Consider the following 18731-nt stretch of genomic DNA (forward strand, 5'->3'; position numbering starts at 1 on the left):
AAAAGAATCTCTGAAAGAATTGACCAAAGTATTTTTTGGTACCCCTCTAGAGGAGTGTAGATGGGCATGACAGCCTCCGACTCTTTGGAACCTTGAACAGCTACCTACTGTTTTGGGGACCCATTTCTTTTCATAAAACGGGTAATGATCCTGACTTGTGTTAGTCAGGGTGCCTTACCCTGTAAACTACAACAAAAACAAGCTAACCTGGCTTACCAGAAGGAATTTGTCGTTCTACTTGATGTGAAGTCCTGAGGCTGCTAAGTTCCAGGTTGGTCAAGTTGGCAATTCTGCCACGTCGGGAGCCTGGCTCTTTCCATTCTTCTGCATAGTTGGACTTACCTATCATCCTTGCCTTTCAGCTAGTTGCACTCATGGTTCCAGGTATGTGTCCCAGACACAGACGTCCAGGGCAGATACCATGATGTCCTGAGGAAGAGAGCGTCTCTTCTGTAGAGTTTTCAGAAACCTTTCCTAGAAACCCTCTGCCATACTCCCTGTTTCCCTAGTTGGCCAGGATTGAGCCTTGCACTCACTACTGGCCTGGCATTGCCTTGACCTGGCCAGGATTTGCCTGTGAGCCTGGGACTAGGGTTGCTCCCATTCAGGCCAGTGGAGGAAGAGGGGCAGCTGTCTGTGTCAGGTGGGGAATGGCTGCTCGGGCCCATGAAGCCTACTGAGGTGAGCGTGCATGGACTTCACTCATTAGAAACCTCATGTGATTATCCATAAATTAGTACAGTTGTTCCTTGGGATCCATGGGGGATTGGTTCCAGGGTCCCCATAGAGACCAAAATCTGCAGATACTCAAGCATAGTGTGTGTTTATAACCTGTGCACATCCTCTTGTATTCTTCAATCATCTCTAGATCACTTACAATAAATAATATAGTGAAAATACTCTAAATAGTTGGCATACTAATTATTTAGGGGTAATGACAAGAAAAAAATTCCATACGTGCTTAGTACAGACAAAATTTGTTTTTCTGACATTTTTTATTTATGTCTGGCTGAATCCATGGTTGTAGAAGCCTGACTATACTATCGATTTTGATAAAAGTCAGGTTTGTTCACCTAGCCTGTGCTAAAAGGCCTGAGCCATTCAGTACAGCTGGGAGACGGCTGCTTTGGAGCTTTAGTCTGTTGTGCTCTGCAACCTGCTCTGCAGGTTGGTCTGCTGGACTTCGAGGCAACTGCCTTCATGAGCACTCACTTACTTGCCCTTAGGGTTTGTTTCCTTGTTTGAGAACAGATACCCTGGTAGGTTTTACATACTATCCACCACAGTAAACACACCAAGGTAACTCATGCTTTAGAAAAGTATCCTTTTTGCTTTCTCTCTGGGACCAGAACAGCTAACTCAGGTGCACAGCTGCAGGCAGGTCACTCACACAGTATCACCACGAAGCCTGGTCAGGAGACCCAGCCTGCCAGTGCTGCTCCATGTGAGCAGAACTGCCCTGCTGCTGTTGCCTTCTCTAGCTTTGCCTCAGCTAATGTTAGGTAGGAGAAAAACAAAGAGTTGAAACTGTGAATATTTCACTTGGTGTATTTGGACATGTATTTTCCATTCATCAAGGAGTTTTGTAGTATGCATTTGTATTTTTGTACTGATACAGTACTCTTTCTAAAAACAGATATAAAATATACTTTGCTTAACTGCTTCCCTGACATTAAGTTTACTATGTTTCCAATTTCTTATTCTTAGAAATACGCTGTGCGATTATTTTTGTACAAAATGTCTATTCATGTTTCAACTAATTTCCTGAGGAAATGATTTCAAGAAAGGGTTGCTAGGTTGATCCTAGCCAGCTAACTTTTCAGAAAGTTGTATTTGTTCATATTTCTATTATACACTAAAGCACCTTCTCAAATGGATACGACTTGTTCATTTTCTATAACTCCAGTTCCTTTTTCTAGGAAGTGGAAATGATGAAAACTGCCTATCGGAAAGAACTAGAAAAAAACAGAAGCCATGTTCTCCAGCAGAATCAGAGACTCGATACCTCCCAGAAACGGATTTTAGAACTGGAATCTCATCTGGCCAAGAAAGACCACCTTCTTCTGGAACAGAAGAAATACTTGGAGGATGTCAAGGCCCAGGCAAGGTATCTCATAGGAAGGGGAAGGGTGAGTGTGACTCCTTATTAAGAGGAGTCTCCCCTATTCCTGGTGGATCTGTGTCTTTCAGAAGGCAGCTAGAGGCTGCAGAAAGCAGGTATGAGGCTCAAAAAAAGATCACCCAAGTGTTTGAGTTGGAGATCTTAGACTTGTATGGCAGATTGGAAAAAGATGGCCTCCTGAAAAAACTTGAAGAAGAAAAGGCAGAAGCAGCAGAAGCAGCGGAAGAAAGGTAGGAGCAAAGAATTGCACCCTGGCCTTGCTATGAAGGTGCCACCAGAAGAGCTGGGACTATGCTGCAGAGCATTGAAAGTGGCAGTTATAGCTGGTTAGACAGGACTCAGAGAGCCACCTGATTTACCTTTTCTCTCAGTGCCCAGTGATCTCCCACCTTCCTGGCTTGGGTCTCTTATCTGCCGCTCGCGTTGCAGATTACCATCCAGGACCCCTGGTTGTGACTTAGATTTCCTTTTGAGATCTCTTTTGGGTCCACTGTTGTACCAGCAGAGTTCATGTTCAGCAGGAGTGGTGTCCTTTTAATTCCACATCTCCCAAGTGTGGATAACGCAGTTACCAACTCCTTTTTTCTCCTTCCATTTCTTTCAGGCTTGACTGTTGTAATGACGGCTGCTCGGATTCTGCAGTAGGGCACAATGAAGAGGCATCTGGCCACAATGGGGAGACCAAGACTCCCAGGCCTGGCAGCACCCGGGGCAGCAGTGGAGGTAGAGGAACTGGAGGCAGCAGCAGCAGCAGCAGTGAACTGTCTACCCCAGAGAAACCCCCAAGCCAGAGGGCAGGCCCATTCAGCAGCCGGTGGGAAACTGCCACGGGCGAGCCCTCCACCAGCATCCCCACGACTGTTGGCTCACTCCCCAGTTCCAAGAGTTTCCTGGGCATGAAGGCCAGGGAGTTATTTCGAAATAAGAGCGAGAGCCAGTGTGATGAAGACGGCATGACTATCAGTAGCCTTTGTGAGACCCTAAAGACAGAACTGGGCAAAGACTCAGGAGTGGAAGCCAAGACTCCCCTGAACCTAGACAGCCCACACCCGTCTCCCCCAAACCCAGACAGTGTTGGACAGCTCCGCATCATGGACTACAATGAGACTCATCAGGAACACAGCTAAGGAGGAGGGTCAGTCAGTGTTAATTTGCGTCTTGTTGGCATAGAACAGGAGGTGTGAATGCTTATTCAAGGCTTTCCTGTTTCCAGGGTCTGGGTGGCTGCTCACATGGAGGGAGTGGGACGGAGGTCCTTTTGACATCTGACAGAATGCACAATGGTTTTTGGATCTGGCCTTGAAATGCCTCTTAGCCTTCTCCTTGACCCTCTGTGATTCACCCAGCAGTCTGTACTAATGGAGGGCCAGTTTGCGTTCCTCAGTAGCTTTATTTTCCTTCCTTTCCCCCCAAATGGTTGCATCCTTTGAACCTGTGCAATATGAGGCCAAATTTCATCTTTGAGTCTAATACACCACTCTGCTTTCCTGAAGCTCAGATAACTCTGGGTGGCCCTCGGTTAGACCAGGCAGTTGGTGGCATTGCAGGTAAGTTTGGTTTTGTCCCTTCCAGGAGGACATACCTTGCAAAGCTGATTGTCTTCACGTGAAAGCTTTTATGGGAGACTTTTCACTGCTTTTTGGTTCTGAAGTTTGGCATCTAAAGCAGCAGATCTAGATAACATGGTTCATTCACCCTTCCATTCTTTTGGCAGTTCTCATAAGCTTCCTAGAAAGTTCTGCGTAGACAAATGCCTGTTTCCAAAGTCTGGTTGGCGCTGTGGAGGCCATGCTTCCTCACCCTTTGGGAAAGCTCTTGTCCCTCTTTCCCCCACTACCTCTTATTTATTTGGTGTTCACTTAAATGCTGGCACCCCACTGACCCAAGCTGGCATGTGGCTAATAAACTTGTTCTCTGTGGGTGCAAGGAGCGGTCCCAGGGAAAGGTTGCTGGAAGCCCAGGTATGTGGAGCTGCAGCTCTGGGCTGGTCTTGCCAACTGAGCTATTGGTTCAGCCCTGGGTCTGGTGTCAATCCACCTCCCCCCCTAGCTCACTGACGTCTTTTGTGTATGCTGGCTGCTTGGTGATACTGCAGCAGAAAGGCTCTGGAGATCCAGAGTTTTCTTCACAGCTTATGTGATTCATTTCTCAGGCTGTGGGGTTACCACACTACTGTAGGTTCTGGGCCAAAACAAAGGTAGCAAGCGGCTTTTTCACACCAATTCTAACTTTCAGGGCCAACTCTCCTGGGAGCTTGATATTGTCACCCTCTCCATGTTAGGAATGGCAGAGCAGCATAAAGTCGAGTCTGGGAGTTGATGGCAGCCTGCCTGTACTGACTGGGCTGTCTGCAGGTGCTCTTGAGGGCCGTACAAGTCAGAGCACCAGCACTACCAAGTATCCAGACTCCACAGGTGCTCCTGAGAAAGTGCTGGAAGCCTCAGGATTGTTGCCTGGCATTCCAGTCCAGGTCAGGAGATACTTGGCAGGAAATAGGCAATGAACTTGGTGTTCCTGTTTCTGTTCTTCCCATGAAAAGAATATAAGGGTTTAGTCATGAAGTTAAACTGTAATGGTACGAAATCTCATAGCATGTGGAAACTTCCAGCACGTGAGGGTGAAAGTCTTTTTGTAAGTATGGCAGTAAATATTCTAGCATCCCTAACTAAAGAGAACCAGGCAGAGACTCCATGTCACCATGCTAATACTGGCCAAAGACCTGCTGGGAACAGGGTTTCTGGTGTAACTGACTGACCTCAGCCAACAGGAGGGCGTGCCCTGACTGCTGGCGGCCCCAGGAATCCTGGGGGTTCCACACTTCTGATTCTGCTTTGTCCAAAGGAAAGCTTAAAATCCAATATATTCTAGTTTCCCTGTTCCATTTTATAGAAGGACAACATGAACAAGCTGAGAAAGGGTGGGAAGATGTTACAGGTTCTGTTAGAACTGTGTTTACAGTGCTTTCTCCTCCCCATGCCCACTAGATCTGTGCCACAGAACAAAGATACCAGGCACTTATGTTGCAGCCTTTCCTTACAGGAAAGGAGGCCATTTAAGACAGGAAAGAACATTGTAAAAATGGACAGATCGGGAAACGCAGGGAAGGAAGGAGGCAGCTGGGGGAGTGGGCCGAAGTGTGGCTGGAGGCACCAAGTTTCTGTGCCAGGCCTTGGCCATTCCTCCAGCCTGGGTTCCATTTCCCCAGCTTTATAGTCCGGGTGGACCCTGGTGCTCTGGCTTGGGCTCCTTTGAGTTTTTGGAGGCCATGGGTTTCGCCTGTGTAGAAATGGGAGATTAAGTCCTGGCGTCCTGGTCAAGTTATAGCCTGAAAACTTGGGGTTTGGTGTTGCAAAGGGCTCCAGATTCAGTGCAAGACTTGCTTTTGTTTTGAAAGTAGAGAACCTGCCAAGGGCCAGAGGGTCATTTGATGATACCTCAAGCAGTTTGGGGATGAAAGGCAATAGGAGAGGAACTCCTCAGAGCTGCTGAGACCTAGGCAAAGGCATTAGGATGATGAGTGTACTAGGCAGAGCCTGTCTTGTCACTGACTGAGCAGCCTGGTGTCTGGGACTGGGTGGCTCCATCTGGAAATCACTGTGAGCTGTGCTGATGGCCAGTGCATGTTACTCACTCGAACTCCCTCCCTACACTAACCAGCCCCAGCACCAGCACCAGCCCTGAGCAGCCCAGAGCCTGCACCTCGTGCACCATGGAACCTGTTTAAAAAGGAGTACTGTGGTATTCTGTGGGAATGGGGGAAGCAAGAGGAGCAGTAGGAAGGTGCAGAGAAAATGAACTCCTGAACCCACTACTGTAAGCGCACATACACCTTCATGGGTTTTTAAAAAGCTTGTGACAGGACTCTGCCATAAAATCTATAAACTGGTACTGTGGGATTCAGAGAAATAATGTGCTTATGACTATGAGGAACCCAACTAAAACCCAGAGGTAGGAGGTTGGGGTCAGTTCTTGGCGGGAGAGGTTTTAAGAGGTTCATTAGAGTGCTGGGACCGGCATCACTGAGGCATGTGGGTACACAGTGATCTCTCCAGGTTTGCCAGCAGTGTTTTTGGAGAGAGGACTGTCTGACCTTTGGGAATGGCTGTAGAGTTCTTACTGTCTGCGATGTACTTAGGGGGAACAGCCCACACTCTTAGAAAGTAAACTGCCACAACCCAGGGGAAAGCCCTAGAAGTCACTAACAATTAAAAACAGCCTCCCCACCCCCACCCCTTTGCTGCTATGGCTAGAGGCCAGCACCTCTCTGGGCAAAAGCAGGACAATGGGCCCACACGCTGGGCTCTCCTGGCCATTTGCTACAGCAAGTGTAGTTTCCAGGTTTTTGTCCAGAAAGATAGGACTTCAGCAACTATTTAGAGGATGCATGCCTGGTCATGGGGTACAGGGATCTGTGAGCTGGACCACAGAGCCCAGACTGGCATGAAGGATAGAAAACTGGTCACTTGTTTCTGTGTAGACAACAGAAATGTGCTGTGACCAGCCAATGGTAATTTCCACCAAATACTAGAACCTGCCACTTGAAGCCAGAAAGAACTGAAGAGTAAAGAAAGTATGATGCAAGGATGCCCATGGGAGCCAGTGTGGGCAGGCTGGAGGAGGGTTTAGGGCCCCGCAAGGTCAGGCCCACACTGCAGTGCAGATGGAGTGCTGCCACCCTTGCAGGCACTCTCTAGCAGAGGTCCCTCCCAGGAGCAGCTTGGGCCCTCTCAGGAAGGCCTGCCTTGCTGGGGAGCAAGCTGCCCTGTGTGCAGTGACCAGAGCATACCTGGCACCTGCTGTGGCTTCACTCTTGGAGGCACATGTGCTAGAAGTGACCTACAGTGAGTGTTGGAGAATGTATTCAGTCTGAGGATGCGTGTCTGTTTACATCCTGAGTTGTGACATGTGCCCCCTCCTCCCAGCAGATCACTGCAGAGTCATTAATTGCACTTGATTTAACTTTTTTTTCTGTAGGTAAAAGAGAAGTTTTAGGTCAGGAACTAGCTCCTAGGCTGCTGCTGAGACCCTTGTTCCCATGCAGCTCCTTTCCCCATTCCCGACTCCCTCATGTGACCAGGGAAGCTGTTTGTACGCCGTCCTGCCACCTGTGCATGCTCACCTGAGAGAAGAGTGGCAGCAGGTGCCAGGGAAACCTGAGCCCCAGCCACTTTTGGTGTTGAAACAAGTTCATGAAGGCCAGGGAACTTTGCGCCCCTTCCCAGTGCCACGACGCTATCCACACTTTGGGATAAGCTGGCCGGTTTAGTCATTGGAATAGGTCTTTTGGAGCAGAACCTAGGAGCTCAAGGACCCCAGAACACCCTTTCCGCCACCCAACCCCTCCCCACCTGGTGCAGTGTTTGGGCAGGAGGGTGCATCCAGGCTCTGCGCAGCACATACTCTGGCTGATCAAAGAGGCAGCCAAGCATTTTGCACTAGGAAGAATCAGTGATCGATCTTCAGAAGACTTCTATGGACCAGTTACATTACGGAGGAACAGATTTTGCTAAGATGTAATCTAGTTTTATAACTCAATCATGGATGAACCATATGTGGCTAATTTGCAGTTTAAAGGGGGTCCCATGAATGAAAAGAGTCTGATTTTTTTTTTAACTGACTGCTTTTAGTTAAATGAAAGAAAGTCCCCTCTTGTCAAAAGGTTTAAACTTTCCCACCTTGATCTTAAAAGCATGTCAAAACAATCCATATCAGATGCCATAAACATGAACTGCAAGAGAACATGGTACAATCTCAGTGAATGGGAATTGGAATCAAAAGGGTTTGCTGTCCTTCTTAGAATGTTCTAAAATGTCAAGGCAGTTGCTTGTGTTTAACTGTGAACAAATAAAAATTTATTGTTTTGCACTACTCTGCTGTGTGATATGGAGTGACTTACACTGGCCTTGGGCTTACAGGTAAAGTAGGGGATTCTTCAAAGATACAGAAACCTGGAGAAGTCTGGAGTGGTTACCATGGGTGGCTGGAGGAGGTCACCAAGTAATGGGCTCTGGCTTCAGTCTCTGTTGAGCACCTTTGTGTTCTGGAAGATTATCTACCCTGACGATCTATCTGCCTAAAATCCATGCTGTTTCCCAAAGAGTGGCATGGTATGTGTGTCTGAGAGTTATGAGTCATGTCTACCAGGGAAGCCCTGAAAGCCAGGTGGCCAATCCACACTGCTGCTTCACCTGGCTCTCAGTACCTGTGTCCAGAGGGGTTGGCCATTCAAGTTTTATGGGATCCTTTAGGTGGAACTCGGTGGACATGATTTTGTGGAGAGGTCGCTAGCCCTGAGCCCTGCCAGCTGTGTGTCTGTGTCTCAGGGTAGGCATGCAGTTGCCACCACCTGCTTCCTGCCCCTCAGGCATTCTGCAGAAGGTGGGAAATCACCTTACATGATTTTGGGATCTACCTGGCTTTTGATAGCGTGGCCTGGGACACTGGGGAAAAAGACCCTTGTTTTCAGGTGCTTGCCCTGGCCTGGCTGGCTGGATTTCAGAACTGCTGCTCACAGCAGAAGCAGCTCCTTGGGGATGGACTTGAATTTGGAATTCAGGTTTTCTAGATCTCTCAGTAGACAAGGTGCAGGTCTGTGGGCTGGCCTGCTGTTCTCTAGCATGGGCCTCCGAGTCAGGCCCTTTCAGGAGGCGGGGGCCCCTTGTTGGCAGCAGTTTCTCTGCTGTCTGCGAGGGGCTTTGCCTGTGTGGTTACTGCCCAGTGTCTTTTGATGTCTTAGGAGAAATGCAGGTTTTCTTTCAGGGAGAAGTCCCACGAAACCAAGCAAGCCAGGCAGAGTTGGTAGAACACTTTTTATTCTTGATTGTCTCCCCCCGAAGAAGCAACAATACAGAAGCTAAGTCGTCCCCTGCGAAGGGAAAAAGCAACAGTCAGATGTGTCTTCTGGCAAGCGCAGAGCAGACTCATCATACAGCGTGTGGGCCGTGACTATGCTGTGGACATCAGGCCTTGGTCCTTGCTCAGGAACCACAGAACAGAATTCTTCTGGAGAGGTAGGCGCACCGCCTTTCTTTCAGCATGCTGCTCCTCCCTCCCATCCTGGGAGAGGGAGCATCCCTGCCTTGCAGAGAGCTGGTAGGGCAGGGAGCCTGGGCGGGTTCAGCGTCCTTGCCCTGGGACACCCTCTACCAATACTGTTTAGGCAACTCATTAAGTGGGGATCCTCTTCATCTGCCCAGAGCTTAGAAGTGGGAAAGTTACAAGTGAAAGCAATAGAAAGAGATTCTCAATGATGTATTGGCCCCTCTGGGGTTAACAGCAGAGGGGTGGGCACCAGTGGGAGTGGATCCATGGGGGAGTCCACACTGGTTAGCAGAGCTCCCAGCCATGGAGCAGGCCCCGGGCCTTGAGTTACAGTTTCCCACCGGGAGGCCTCCAGGGAGGCTTGGAGTGTCCTTTGTCTCGCCCCCTGGATTTGAGGCGATCTTTTTCCAGCTGCCTACATTTGTGCTTCCCTAACCAACGCTGGGTGCCTGCGGCCCAGGCAGGACAAGCAGCTGCCCTGGTGGCATTCTGGAACGCTGTGGGCTCACTCACGTGCTGCAGCACTTTGCGGGGCAGCTTCTCCGAGTGGGCGATCCACTCTTTCATGAGGTCCAGGACAATGGGGATGAGGCTGACCACGCCACCGTAGTGGTTCCTGGCCTCATCACAGCTGAGGTGGTTCACCACGTCGTGAGGGTACCTGTAGGCCAGGGGAGGGGGAGCCTTGCTGTGCTGACTGGCTGGCAGCTTCCAGACCTGGCGTTTAGACTCTGCCCCCACCAGGTCCAGCTCAGGGAGCCCCAGGTGCTTTGGAATGAAAGTCAGAAGCTGAGAACCACTTCCCTGTGGTGTTAGGAAACTGGATCAGCAGCCAAGGAACCTGCTGTTATCTTTTCAAAACATGCTGCCTGTGTGTCCTACTGTCTGTGACCTGGTTTTAAATAGGTCTTGATTGACAGTCATCCCAGTAAATGGATGGGATAAGGTTCCCCATGAAGGAAGTGTGCACAGCCACAGGGGAGAACCCCAACTCGATGCACACGCAAAGGCCTTATCAAGGCCCAGAAGGGACTTACTTTGCTCTGAGGCTGCTCAGGTCATTGCTTGGGCTAACCAGGGTTTTGCATTTCTCAAGGAGGTTGTTTGTGACTGGCGTGCCAGAGTGCAGGGCCTCAAAGTGCTGGCAGAGCTTGTTCAGCTCTGAACAGATGTCCAGGAACATGAGCAGGATGCGCCTGTCTGTGGAGTTGTTACAGTAGTGTTCCATGTAGTTCTGCACCTGTAAAGGCCAGTCTGACATGAGCTGGGGATATGCCAACCCCCACTGCAGCACCCTTCGGTGTTCATGAGGGAGATGCATTCTGGTGTACAGACAACAGTTAACATTGGTGTGTTCCAGGCACTGTGCAAAATGTTCAGTCTCACTCCTCTCTAAACCCTATACACTGGGTAGGTACTTTCTTAAAATCCTTATTTTACAGATTAGTACCCTGAATACTAGAGATTCAGAGGTGAAATGACCTGCTGGGGCACCAATGGAAGTGACTTAGCTGAATGTGTCTCCCAGCTCAGTGGCTCTGGGCCCATCCCCCACACCATCCCGTGCTGTGATCCTGAGTCAGCCACCACCTAAAGCAAAAGGGGTTGAATCCCAACTTTCATACCACAGTCCCACTGTGAGTACCCCCTTAAGAACTATTGTGTTGGGCCGCCCTTAGCAAGGAGGAAACAGGGGGCAAGAAACAGCTTTAGCTGTATTGCATTTATAAGACAAAGTGGGGAGAAGTGGATAAGTGGGGTTGGGGACAGGGTGATCCACAGGAAAAAAATGTCTCCACCATACCCCATACTCAAAAATCAACTCTAGGAATGTTAGGAGCTTAAATGCCAAAAATAAGACTTGAATGTGTTTAGAAGATGTGAACCTTTCTCAAAGAAGACATACAAGGATGCTAAGAGTATTGATTCTCTGATCTACTTTCAACTCTTTTCCTTGCCGGCAGGGGGTGGGGGTCCTCCCTAGTTACCTGATACCACCCAGTGACTGCATCTGAGGCCAAGCCGGCCAGGAGGCCTGTGCTCCTGCTAGGAGGAAATGGGTTGGGTCCAGGTTCCATTAACTTAACACTCATTCCATAGCCAACTAGCTCTCACCACGATCTGATGATGGGAGGGGTATCACTGCCTCCCCAAGTACCCAGAACCTTCTCAGGCTGCACAGTTTCCCTGTTGCTAAGGGATGTCTTCCTGAATGGTCTGAAGTGGTTCCTCCCCAGCTTTGTCAGGGAGAGGCTCTTGTCCACAGCTGCATGGGCACCTGTGGCGGGCAGGGTGCTGCAGCATGTGGTAACCACAGCAGAGCTGTCACTGGGTGTGTGCAGGCAGCCTTTGGACACCTGGCTCAGGGAGGGCAAGTGGGGCTCAGACCCAGCACTGGAGACAGGGAGTCAGAGCACAGGGCTGGGGTTCACAGGAGCCTCTGATGAGACTAGGTAGAAAGGCCACTCCTGCAAGTCGCACAGCTCAGGTGCAGACACCAAGGCAGGTGGGACTTGGGCTACTTTTGGAGATTGAAAACCTGTCCAGTGTCCTTAGAAAGCCAAGCTCCTGAGGGATGTCCAGCTGATTCACATGCATCAGCTCAGGGTCAAGAGCTAAGACATCTGGCAAAGGTTGTTATTCCTCTCTGGATGTTAACCATTTTTCAAGTTAAAAAATGGAGGTGGGGGTGGGCATGAATTGTACAAAAATCAGGAAAAAAATGTTTTGTGTCAGCAAGGACTGCCTGTTCTCTGTGGCCCTATTTCCCCTGAGCTGTTCTGAGTCCAGTACCCACTCACACCCATCTTGACCAGCAGCTGTGCTTCAGCAAGCTGACTCCCTCACAGTGACTGCTTTACAGACCAGGCCTGGCCTATGGGTGTGGCTCAGGTGCCTGAGTTCGTGGTTAGCCTCCAAGTTCCGTGGAGCAAACTGGACAACAACTAGCCCTCAAGGGGCTAGAGTTAAATAAAAACACCTGCAGAAGTGACTAGCAATATGCTTGGCCTGCCACAATTTGTCAGTCCCCTGCAGAATGTGGTGACAAGGACCACATCCATCTCGATCACCAGTAAAGCTCCACTGCTCAGCCCCCAGTGCTTACTGTGGGCCAACCTTGGGCTGAGAGTTTTCCATGATGGTTTCACCAGATAACTGAGGCTTAGTGAGGTAAGTAACCCAAGGTCACAGAGGTGGCAGGTGGACCTTGTCCTTGGCTGGCTGAGTCTGGTAAGGGAGGAATGAAGGGAACTTGTTCCATCAGTTAGGATCAGTTAGGATTCAGGCACATGAGCTTCCCTTCCCTGGGCTCTTTCAGGTGTGGACAGTGGGCTGGGGAGCGCCCTGTGACCCACGTCAGGCCCCGCCAGGTGCCACCTGTCCAATGCTGGAGATGGGCCGGATCTTGTCATGTGCATTCTCCCTGCAGTGCTCCAGAGCTGCAATAAAGGTGAACTGCTGCTGTTGGAACAGCTTGTACTTCTGCTCAATGCCACGGAGGGTCTCTTTGACCTCATTCATGGTTGTCCTCTGTGGTCACTTACAGGACAGGAGAGATCTACAGAGAGGAAGAGAGCCATGAGGCCCCAGGGGCCAGAAATGAGGCCAGAGGGAGGGAGGGGTTCTCTGGAGAGGATACCCACCCGTGGCTCTATGGGCAGTACCCTGTTGAGCCTATCCCCACAGCCCCAAGGGGTAGGGACTATTTTATGGGGAAGGGAATCAGGGTCCCAGGAGACTACACTTGCTCAGGATCTCCCAGGTTATCCATGACAGTGCTAAACCTGTCATGGATAACCTTGTCCACGGGACAATCTACCATATCTACCATGCAATGTGACTTCCTTCCCTCAAGACAGTGTCTCTTCCTTGGCTTCTGCAGATTATGAGTGTCTTTATGTACACACACACACACATGCACACAGCCTCCAGGACCTCCCTGTGGTGCCAGCACAACCTGGGAATCAAGGGATATACCCACAGGAAGAAAAAACAGCAGAACACCAGTTAAGACCAAATGACTTTAAGATACCAGCCACTGTACAGGTGGAAGAGTGGGAATTCTGTGGGCTAGCTGGGAAGGGTCTGTGCTGGGTTGTCCAGTGTGAGAAGTTGCAAGTCTCCCTGCTCTGTACTTGGGCCAGGAACCCTGGTCTCAGTCCACGTGACACGCAGGCCTGGCCTTGAGTGGGAACATTAACTGCAGGAATGCTCTTGTGGTTCCTGGTGTGATGCAGGTGGCCCACGAGCTTCTAGAATCCCTCAAGAGCAGAAAGGGCAGAGGGTTCTGTACTCTCTGACTTGTGTTTTTCTAAGCCTGTGTAAAATGTTGCAGAACACAGACATACAGAATGTTAGAGCTGGAAGGGTCAGCAGGCCAACTCCCCTTGACTTGTGGGACGGAAAGGAGGCCCAGAGACAAGGGATTTGCCCAGGGTGTCACAACAAGTCTGTGCCAGAGACACCCCAGGCTCCACACTTCCCGATTAACCAACATCCTCACTCCTGCCACATTTGGCTGTACCTTCACTGTCACCAGGTGCACAGACTCCAGCATGCCAGCCTGTGCTTCATGAGTCGGGGATCAGAGGAGCCTGCACCAAGGTAGGGACCAAGCAAGGTGTCCCAAGTGGAAGGAGCAGGAACATAGCAAGGACAGGTGAAGAAAGCACACTGCCACCTTCCAGGCAGGCCTCAGGTGGAGGACTGAAGACGGGTGGATCTGGGAAGCATTTCTTCCTTCCTGTCCCCCTTGGCACCCTGAGCACTGAGCAGGGCTCGAGTTGGAAGCACATCTCTATGGCAAGAGGACATGGCAGCAGGGAATGAAAGGAAATGCAAGGATGGACAAGATGTCCCACAAAATCATGGTCATGGTAAACCAGAGAACTCGAAGCCCACTGAGGGTCCTGACAGTCGTGCCTCATAAACTTGAACAGGCTACTGCAGCTTCAAGGGACAGTGCCAGCCAACAGTAGGGAGAGCTACTGCCTGCTGGCAGCTGGTGTGGCCTTATCCAGGGCTATGCGGCTTCCTTCTCCTCAAGCTCCCCGCACTCAGCACAGCATCTTAAGTGGGGAAGGAAGGGCAGTGGGGTTGGTGACCCACTGTTTACCAAACACCTGCCATGTCTTTGGCCCCCTTCCTAGAGGGCAGAAATGGCATAGTTGGGCGCACTGGGCTTCTGTGGTCCTTCCTATGAAGTGAGGCTCACCAGGGAGGGGACTAGGGTGAGGGCAAGGAGTCAGCTGCCCCCAGGCAAAACTTGAGGGGGAACCAAAAAACTCAGTAATCAAAAGAGAAAAATAGTTTTAAAAAGGTGAACACAAAACATCTACGAAGAACAAAATGACAAAATTTTAAGGAAAAACAGGATAGTGCTGAGCCTCCACACTGGAGTCTGTGGCAAAAGGAAGACTTAGGTTAATAACATCTGACTTTTATTTCAATTTTTTATATTCTAAATGGATTTTAGCATTAATTTTGGTTTTTAGAAAATACTGTTAAAAATTTATCTTGGTTACTGAGATTTTTGGTATCCCCTTATGTTTATAGGTTTTAAATTTTTTTTCAGTTGTCAACTGACCTTTATTTATTTACATATGGTGCTGAGGATGGAGCCCAGGGCCTCACACATGCAAGGCAAGCGCTCTGCCGGAGCCACGCCCAGCTCTCCCCTTACATGCTTTGCCAAGACAAGTACCTTGCTTGCCCCACCCTAATCCAGTCTGGAGTTTACTGACAACTCAAAGAGAGGACCCTAGGAGAGTCAGTGATACGGAAGTGGATTTCCAGGGGAAACAGGGAGTGCTCCTGTTCAGCCACAGTGCTGTCGTCGGGGGTGGTTAAAATGGCCCTTAAGTTACACAGTCCAGGGTTCAAGTCCTGGCTCCATCCCTTTGGCTGACCTCAGGCAAGCTACTCCTCAATGTCCTAACCTGCCATAGGGAGACAGCAAAATTAGCCATCCAGTCTTGGGATGAAACCACGAGGTGACAGGTGTACAGTGTATACCCTGAGCCTGCAATGTGGTGATACCATCACTGGAGCCACCAGAACTACTGGGATCAAACAGTGTGCACTGCATGCAATGGTAGGGGACTGCCACTACGGTGGTGTACACCTGGAAAGGAGCACCTGCTGAGGGCCTGGCCTGCTGGGGAAGTGGAGGTTGGAACCTGGACTTGGAAGGCAGGCTGGAGAGGTGGGTCTGTGGGCTGGGTTGAGGGATGAGGATCAGGAATATTGTGAGCAAACACAAAAGAGGGGGCAGCAGACAGGGCCAGGCCTGGGATCAGGCTGGGCATACAGAAGATCTGTTGGAGGCTTCTAAGCTAAGGGGGTGAAAGCATGGCAGGCATTTGCTCTTCACTCTACCAGACCCTGTCCAGGTGCAGGGCTCTGTAGCATTGGCCAAAGTGGTCAAGCCCCTGCTCTGGAAGAAGCCAGCTGTTAAGAGTAGATGATCTGGGCCCAGATGAGGACATAAAACTGCTTTGTAGGTATGTGGGAAGGGCAGGTGGTATAGTCTGCAGAAGGGACTTTGCAGAGGGTGGGTGTGGTGTGGGGCAAAGGATAGGCATGCTCCAGCCCCAGATCCTGGCTCTCCCTGTCTTCTTGAGAACAGGTGGTCAGGGCTCTAAGTAAGCCCTGGCTGGGCATGCTTTACCTTGAGTTCTCCCCACAGCCTAGAAACAAGAGGCCATGATTATCCCATCTGGCAGATCAGGAAGCTGAAACCATGCAGCCAGGAAGCGGGCAAGCCTGGGCTTCTCCCGCAGCTCTGCCTAGCTTTCTAGTCTGGGCTCTTAACTTGGCTCCCTCGATGCTGGTTCCTTAGAGACAAACTTGCTACAAATCAGACTGACTGTGGCTGGGGGTGGGGACAAGTGGGGGACAGCAAGGTCCTGAAAATTACTGGACCCCTTTGAGGGTTCAACCACAAGCTAGAACCTGGACCTCACTCCCAATCCCACTTGACTTCCCTTTTACCCACCCCCAAAGCAGTGAGGACTAGGATTCCGGGGGCTGTCTTTGTGTCCAACTCCCTGCTATCCTCTTGGGGATTCCTGAGACTGCCAAGTTCTCCAAAGATACAGCAATACCTTGGCTGGTGGCCCCAAGAGCCCCTAAGAGCAAAACTGACTTGGTTCTTGATCCTAGCAACTTGTGACATGCACACCAGGAATGTCAACGAGAAGAGCTGTAATAAGCTATCCAAAGTGATCATCCCTTGAACAAGAGCTCTGCAGCCAAATTAGTGTGGATGAAAGGCAGAGGGTGCAGGCACTTCTGGATCTAGGGGAGGAGGCAAGAAAAAATGATTACCTGATAGATTTTAAGCTTTAATTGATTTGTATTTTCCCAGGCTGCTAAAGAAGATTAAATCATGGTATGAAAAGCGCCTAGGGCTTAAAATAAATGAGGAGAAAGGCACGTCATTTCAGAAATGTCCAAGAAGCAAACTGAACCTCTCTGCCACAAATTGCAGGCTTGGTTGTTGTGTTCTTTGTTCGGGGGAGGTAGCTTCCTTTTCTTCCCCAGCTGTCTCTGCAGATGGGTTTGACAAGCCCACCAAGATGTGTGCACTTTGAGAAAGGAGTTTTGGGGGAAAAGAGGCAGCACTTTACTTTGGAGGGTGTCTGTGGGCTGGAGTCAGGATGCCTACTTCCAGTTCCGGATCTCCCTCTGCTTTAACCAGTGACCCTGGGAAAGATTTTCCCCCTTTCTGGGCCTCAATTTATGTATCTGTAAAACGAGGGACGTCAGTCTGATCCTCCAATTTCTTACCTGTAAATGGGAACGACGGCACCTTTTTTACACGGCTGTCGCAAAGATAATACTAACTGCAGCCTCCGCGCATCGCGTGCTCACTGCGTACATGTCTGTGATCAGGAAAACTTCACTAACCCCCCCAGGAAGGGAAGGGCAGCAGAGTAGGCAGCTCGCCCTGCGGAGCCCCCGGCCCGTCGCGCTGCGTCCCGCCCACCCGCTCGGCCCCGAGGTCCCCTTTACCCTTGCTTGTGCTGGACTGGCACAGAGCGCCGAGGCTGGCGGGACTCCGTGGGTGTCTGGGCCCCTGAGGGCAGGGAGGCCCCGCTTAGGGCTTGGGAGGCGGGAGTGGGCGGGGTGGCCGCCGGCGGGGGCGGGCCGCGGCGCGATTGTGACTGCGGGGCCGCGCTCGGGTCACGTGGCCGCCGGGCCGCGCCGGGGGTCGGGAGGTCGGCCGAAGTCGCTGGCCGCCGCGCGGGCGCCCTCCCGTCCGGAACGCCCGCGCCGCCCTGCAGATGGGGAGGCCGAGGCCGGGAGCGCAGAGCCGGGCGTGGGCAGGGCGGGCGGGGGCGTCGGCGGGGCGACGGGCTGTGGCCGGGCTGTCGCCGCCACCCGAGGCCCCGCGAGGGGCGTGGGCGGGGCGTGGGCGCGGCGCGCGCTGATGACGCGGCGGGCGGCGCCCTGGAGACGCAGTTGCTAGGCAGCGCGCGCCGCGGCGACATGGACGCTACCACGGCCCCGCACCTCATCCCCCCCGAAATGCCCCAGTACGGGGAGGAGAAGCACGTCTTCGAGCTCATGCAGGTGACCCGAGACCCGCACCGAGGACGCCCGCTGTGGGGCTGAGCGCGGGCGGGCGGGACGCGGCGGCGGCCGGGCCCCGGCGCCTTCGAGGCCCGCGAGCCCCGCGGCGTCCCCGCCGCCCGCGCTCTCGGGCGCAGCTGCGGCCCGCAGGCCACGGAGCCGAGCCCGGCTGAGCCAGCCTCCAGCAGACGTGCTTCCCGTGGAAACGGACTGCGGGGCCACGAGGAGCCTGCGAGGCGCTCGCGGTCCAAGAGCCGAGCCACGCATCGGGCGGCGCAGGGGCGCGGGGCGCTGAGGCCGGGTCTTCGCGCCCTGCCAGGGGACTACCCAGGAAGGCTTTCCGCTGCCCCCTTCCTGCCCTTCCCTACTTGGGTGCTGCCGCCAGGGTTTTGACCATTTCCATTTAAATTTTTTTTGTTTTAAAATAATTTCCAACTTAGGAAATCACAAAGTTAATATGGATGCCAGGTGCCAGTGGCACACACCTCCGTAATCCCAGCTTCTTGGAAGGCTGAGACCGGAGTATCAAAAGTCCCAGGCTGGCCTGAGCAACTTATGAGAACCTGTCTCAGAATAACATTTTTAAAGGGCTGGGGTGTAGCTCCGAGGCATCACTCCTAGGTTCAGTCCCACAAATAGTATGGAGTTCTGGTCTGGCCTCACACAGGTTCTCCCAGTGATGACACGACACAGCAGGAGTCCATTATCAAAATCAGAAAACTGATATGGGGCACCATACTGCAGGCTTGGTTTGGCCTTCTTTTATTTTCACCTGCACACGTGAGAGTGCGAGTGTGTGTGTGTGTGTGTGTGTATGAAATGTATCAGATGTATAGATTCACATAATCACTGCCACATTCCTGTTTTAAGCATATCTTGAAATCAACTCACTTTTGAAAATTAACCTATTTTGTCTTATCTTAAGCAATATCTCTGAAATTAGATTTGATGAGTTTTTCTTATACACATTAAAAATATGCAACTACATCAT

At 51.3% G+C, this 18731-nt stretch overlaps 3 protein-coding genes across 16 annotated transcripts in view; 2 read left to right on the top strand and 1 right to left on the bottom strand.

Moving 5' to 3' along the window:
* Tsc1 (TSC complex subunit 1) overlaps nucleotides 1–7991 on the top strand; it is a 55014-nt gene extending 47023 nt beyond the window's left edge. For all 6 annotated transcript variants that reach the window (XM_047524610.1, XM_047524607.1, XM_047524605.1 and 3 more), the window contains 3 exons: nucleotides 1920–2107; nucleotides 2191–2352; nucleotides 2727–7991. In XM_047524610.1, the coding sequence (XP_047380566.1) occupies nucleotides 1920–2107; nucleotides 2191–2352; nucleotides 2727–3249 (873 nt within the window). In that variant the 3' untranslated portion in view covers nucleotides 3250–7991. The remainder of the gene's footprint in view (nucleotides 1–1919; nucleotides 2108–2190; nucleotides 2353–2726) is intronic.
* Nucleotides 7992–8916: 925 nt separating this feature from the next.
* Spaca9 (sperm acrosome associated 9) lies at nucleotides 8917–17581 on the bottom strand. Of its 7 annotated transcripts, none has more exons than XM_047525158.1 (5): nucleotides 17180–17581; nucleotides 16955–17049; nucleotides 12542–12722; nucleotides 10201–10403; nucleotides 8917–9824 (listed from the first exon to the last, which is right to left on the bottom strand). In XM_047525158.1, exons 3-5 carry the CDS (start codon nucleotides 12683–12685, stop codon nucleotides 9491–9493), a joined length of 681 nt encoding a protein of 226 aa, XP_047381114.1. In that variant the 5' UTR covers nucleotides 12686–12722; nucleotides 16955–17049; nucleotides 17180–17581; the 3' UTR covers nucleotides 8917–9490. The 7 variants fall into 7 exon arrangements, with proteins under 7 accessions (XP_047381114.1, XP_047381119.1, XP_047381113.1 ...); XM_047525163.1 differs by lacking the exon at nucleotides 17180–17581 and having other exon boundaries at nucleotides 8917–8987; nucleotides 9677–9824; nucleotides 16955–17168; XM_047525157.1 differs by lacking the exon at nucleotides 16955–17049.
* Ak8 (adenylate kinase 8) overlaps nucleotides 16985–18731 on the top strand; it is a 118554-nt gene continuing 116807 nt past the window's right edge. Inside the window, exon 1 of one of the 3 annotated variants that reach the window (XM_047525154.1) lies at nucleotides 16985–17740. In XM_047525154.1, coding sequence (XP_047381110.1) covers nucleotides 17657–17740 — 84 coding nt within the window. In that variant the 5' untranslated portion in view covers nucleotides 16985–17656. The remainder of the gene's footprint in view (nucleotides 17741–18731) is intronic. The other 2 variants (XM_047525150.1, XM_047525153.1) reach the window with 2 other exon arrangements.

Source organism: Sciurus carolinensis, chromosome 14, assembly GCF_902686445.1.
Source record: "Sciurus carolinensis chromosome 14, mSciCar1.2, whole genome shotgun sequence".
In the NCBI taxonomy this organism is placed as follows: Eukaryota; Metazoa; Chordata; class Mammalia; order Rodentia; family Sciuridae; genus Sciurus; species Sciurus carolinensis.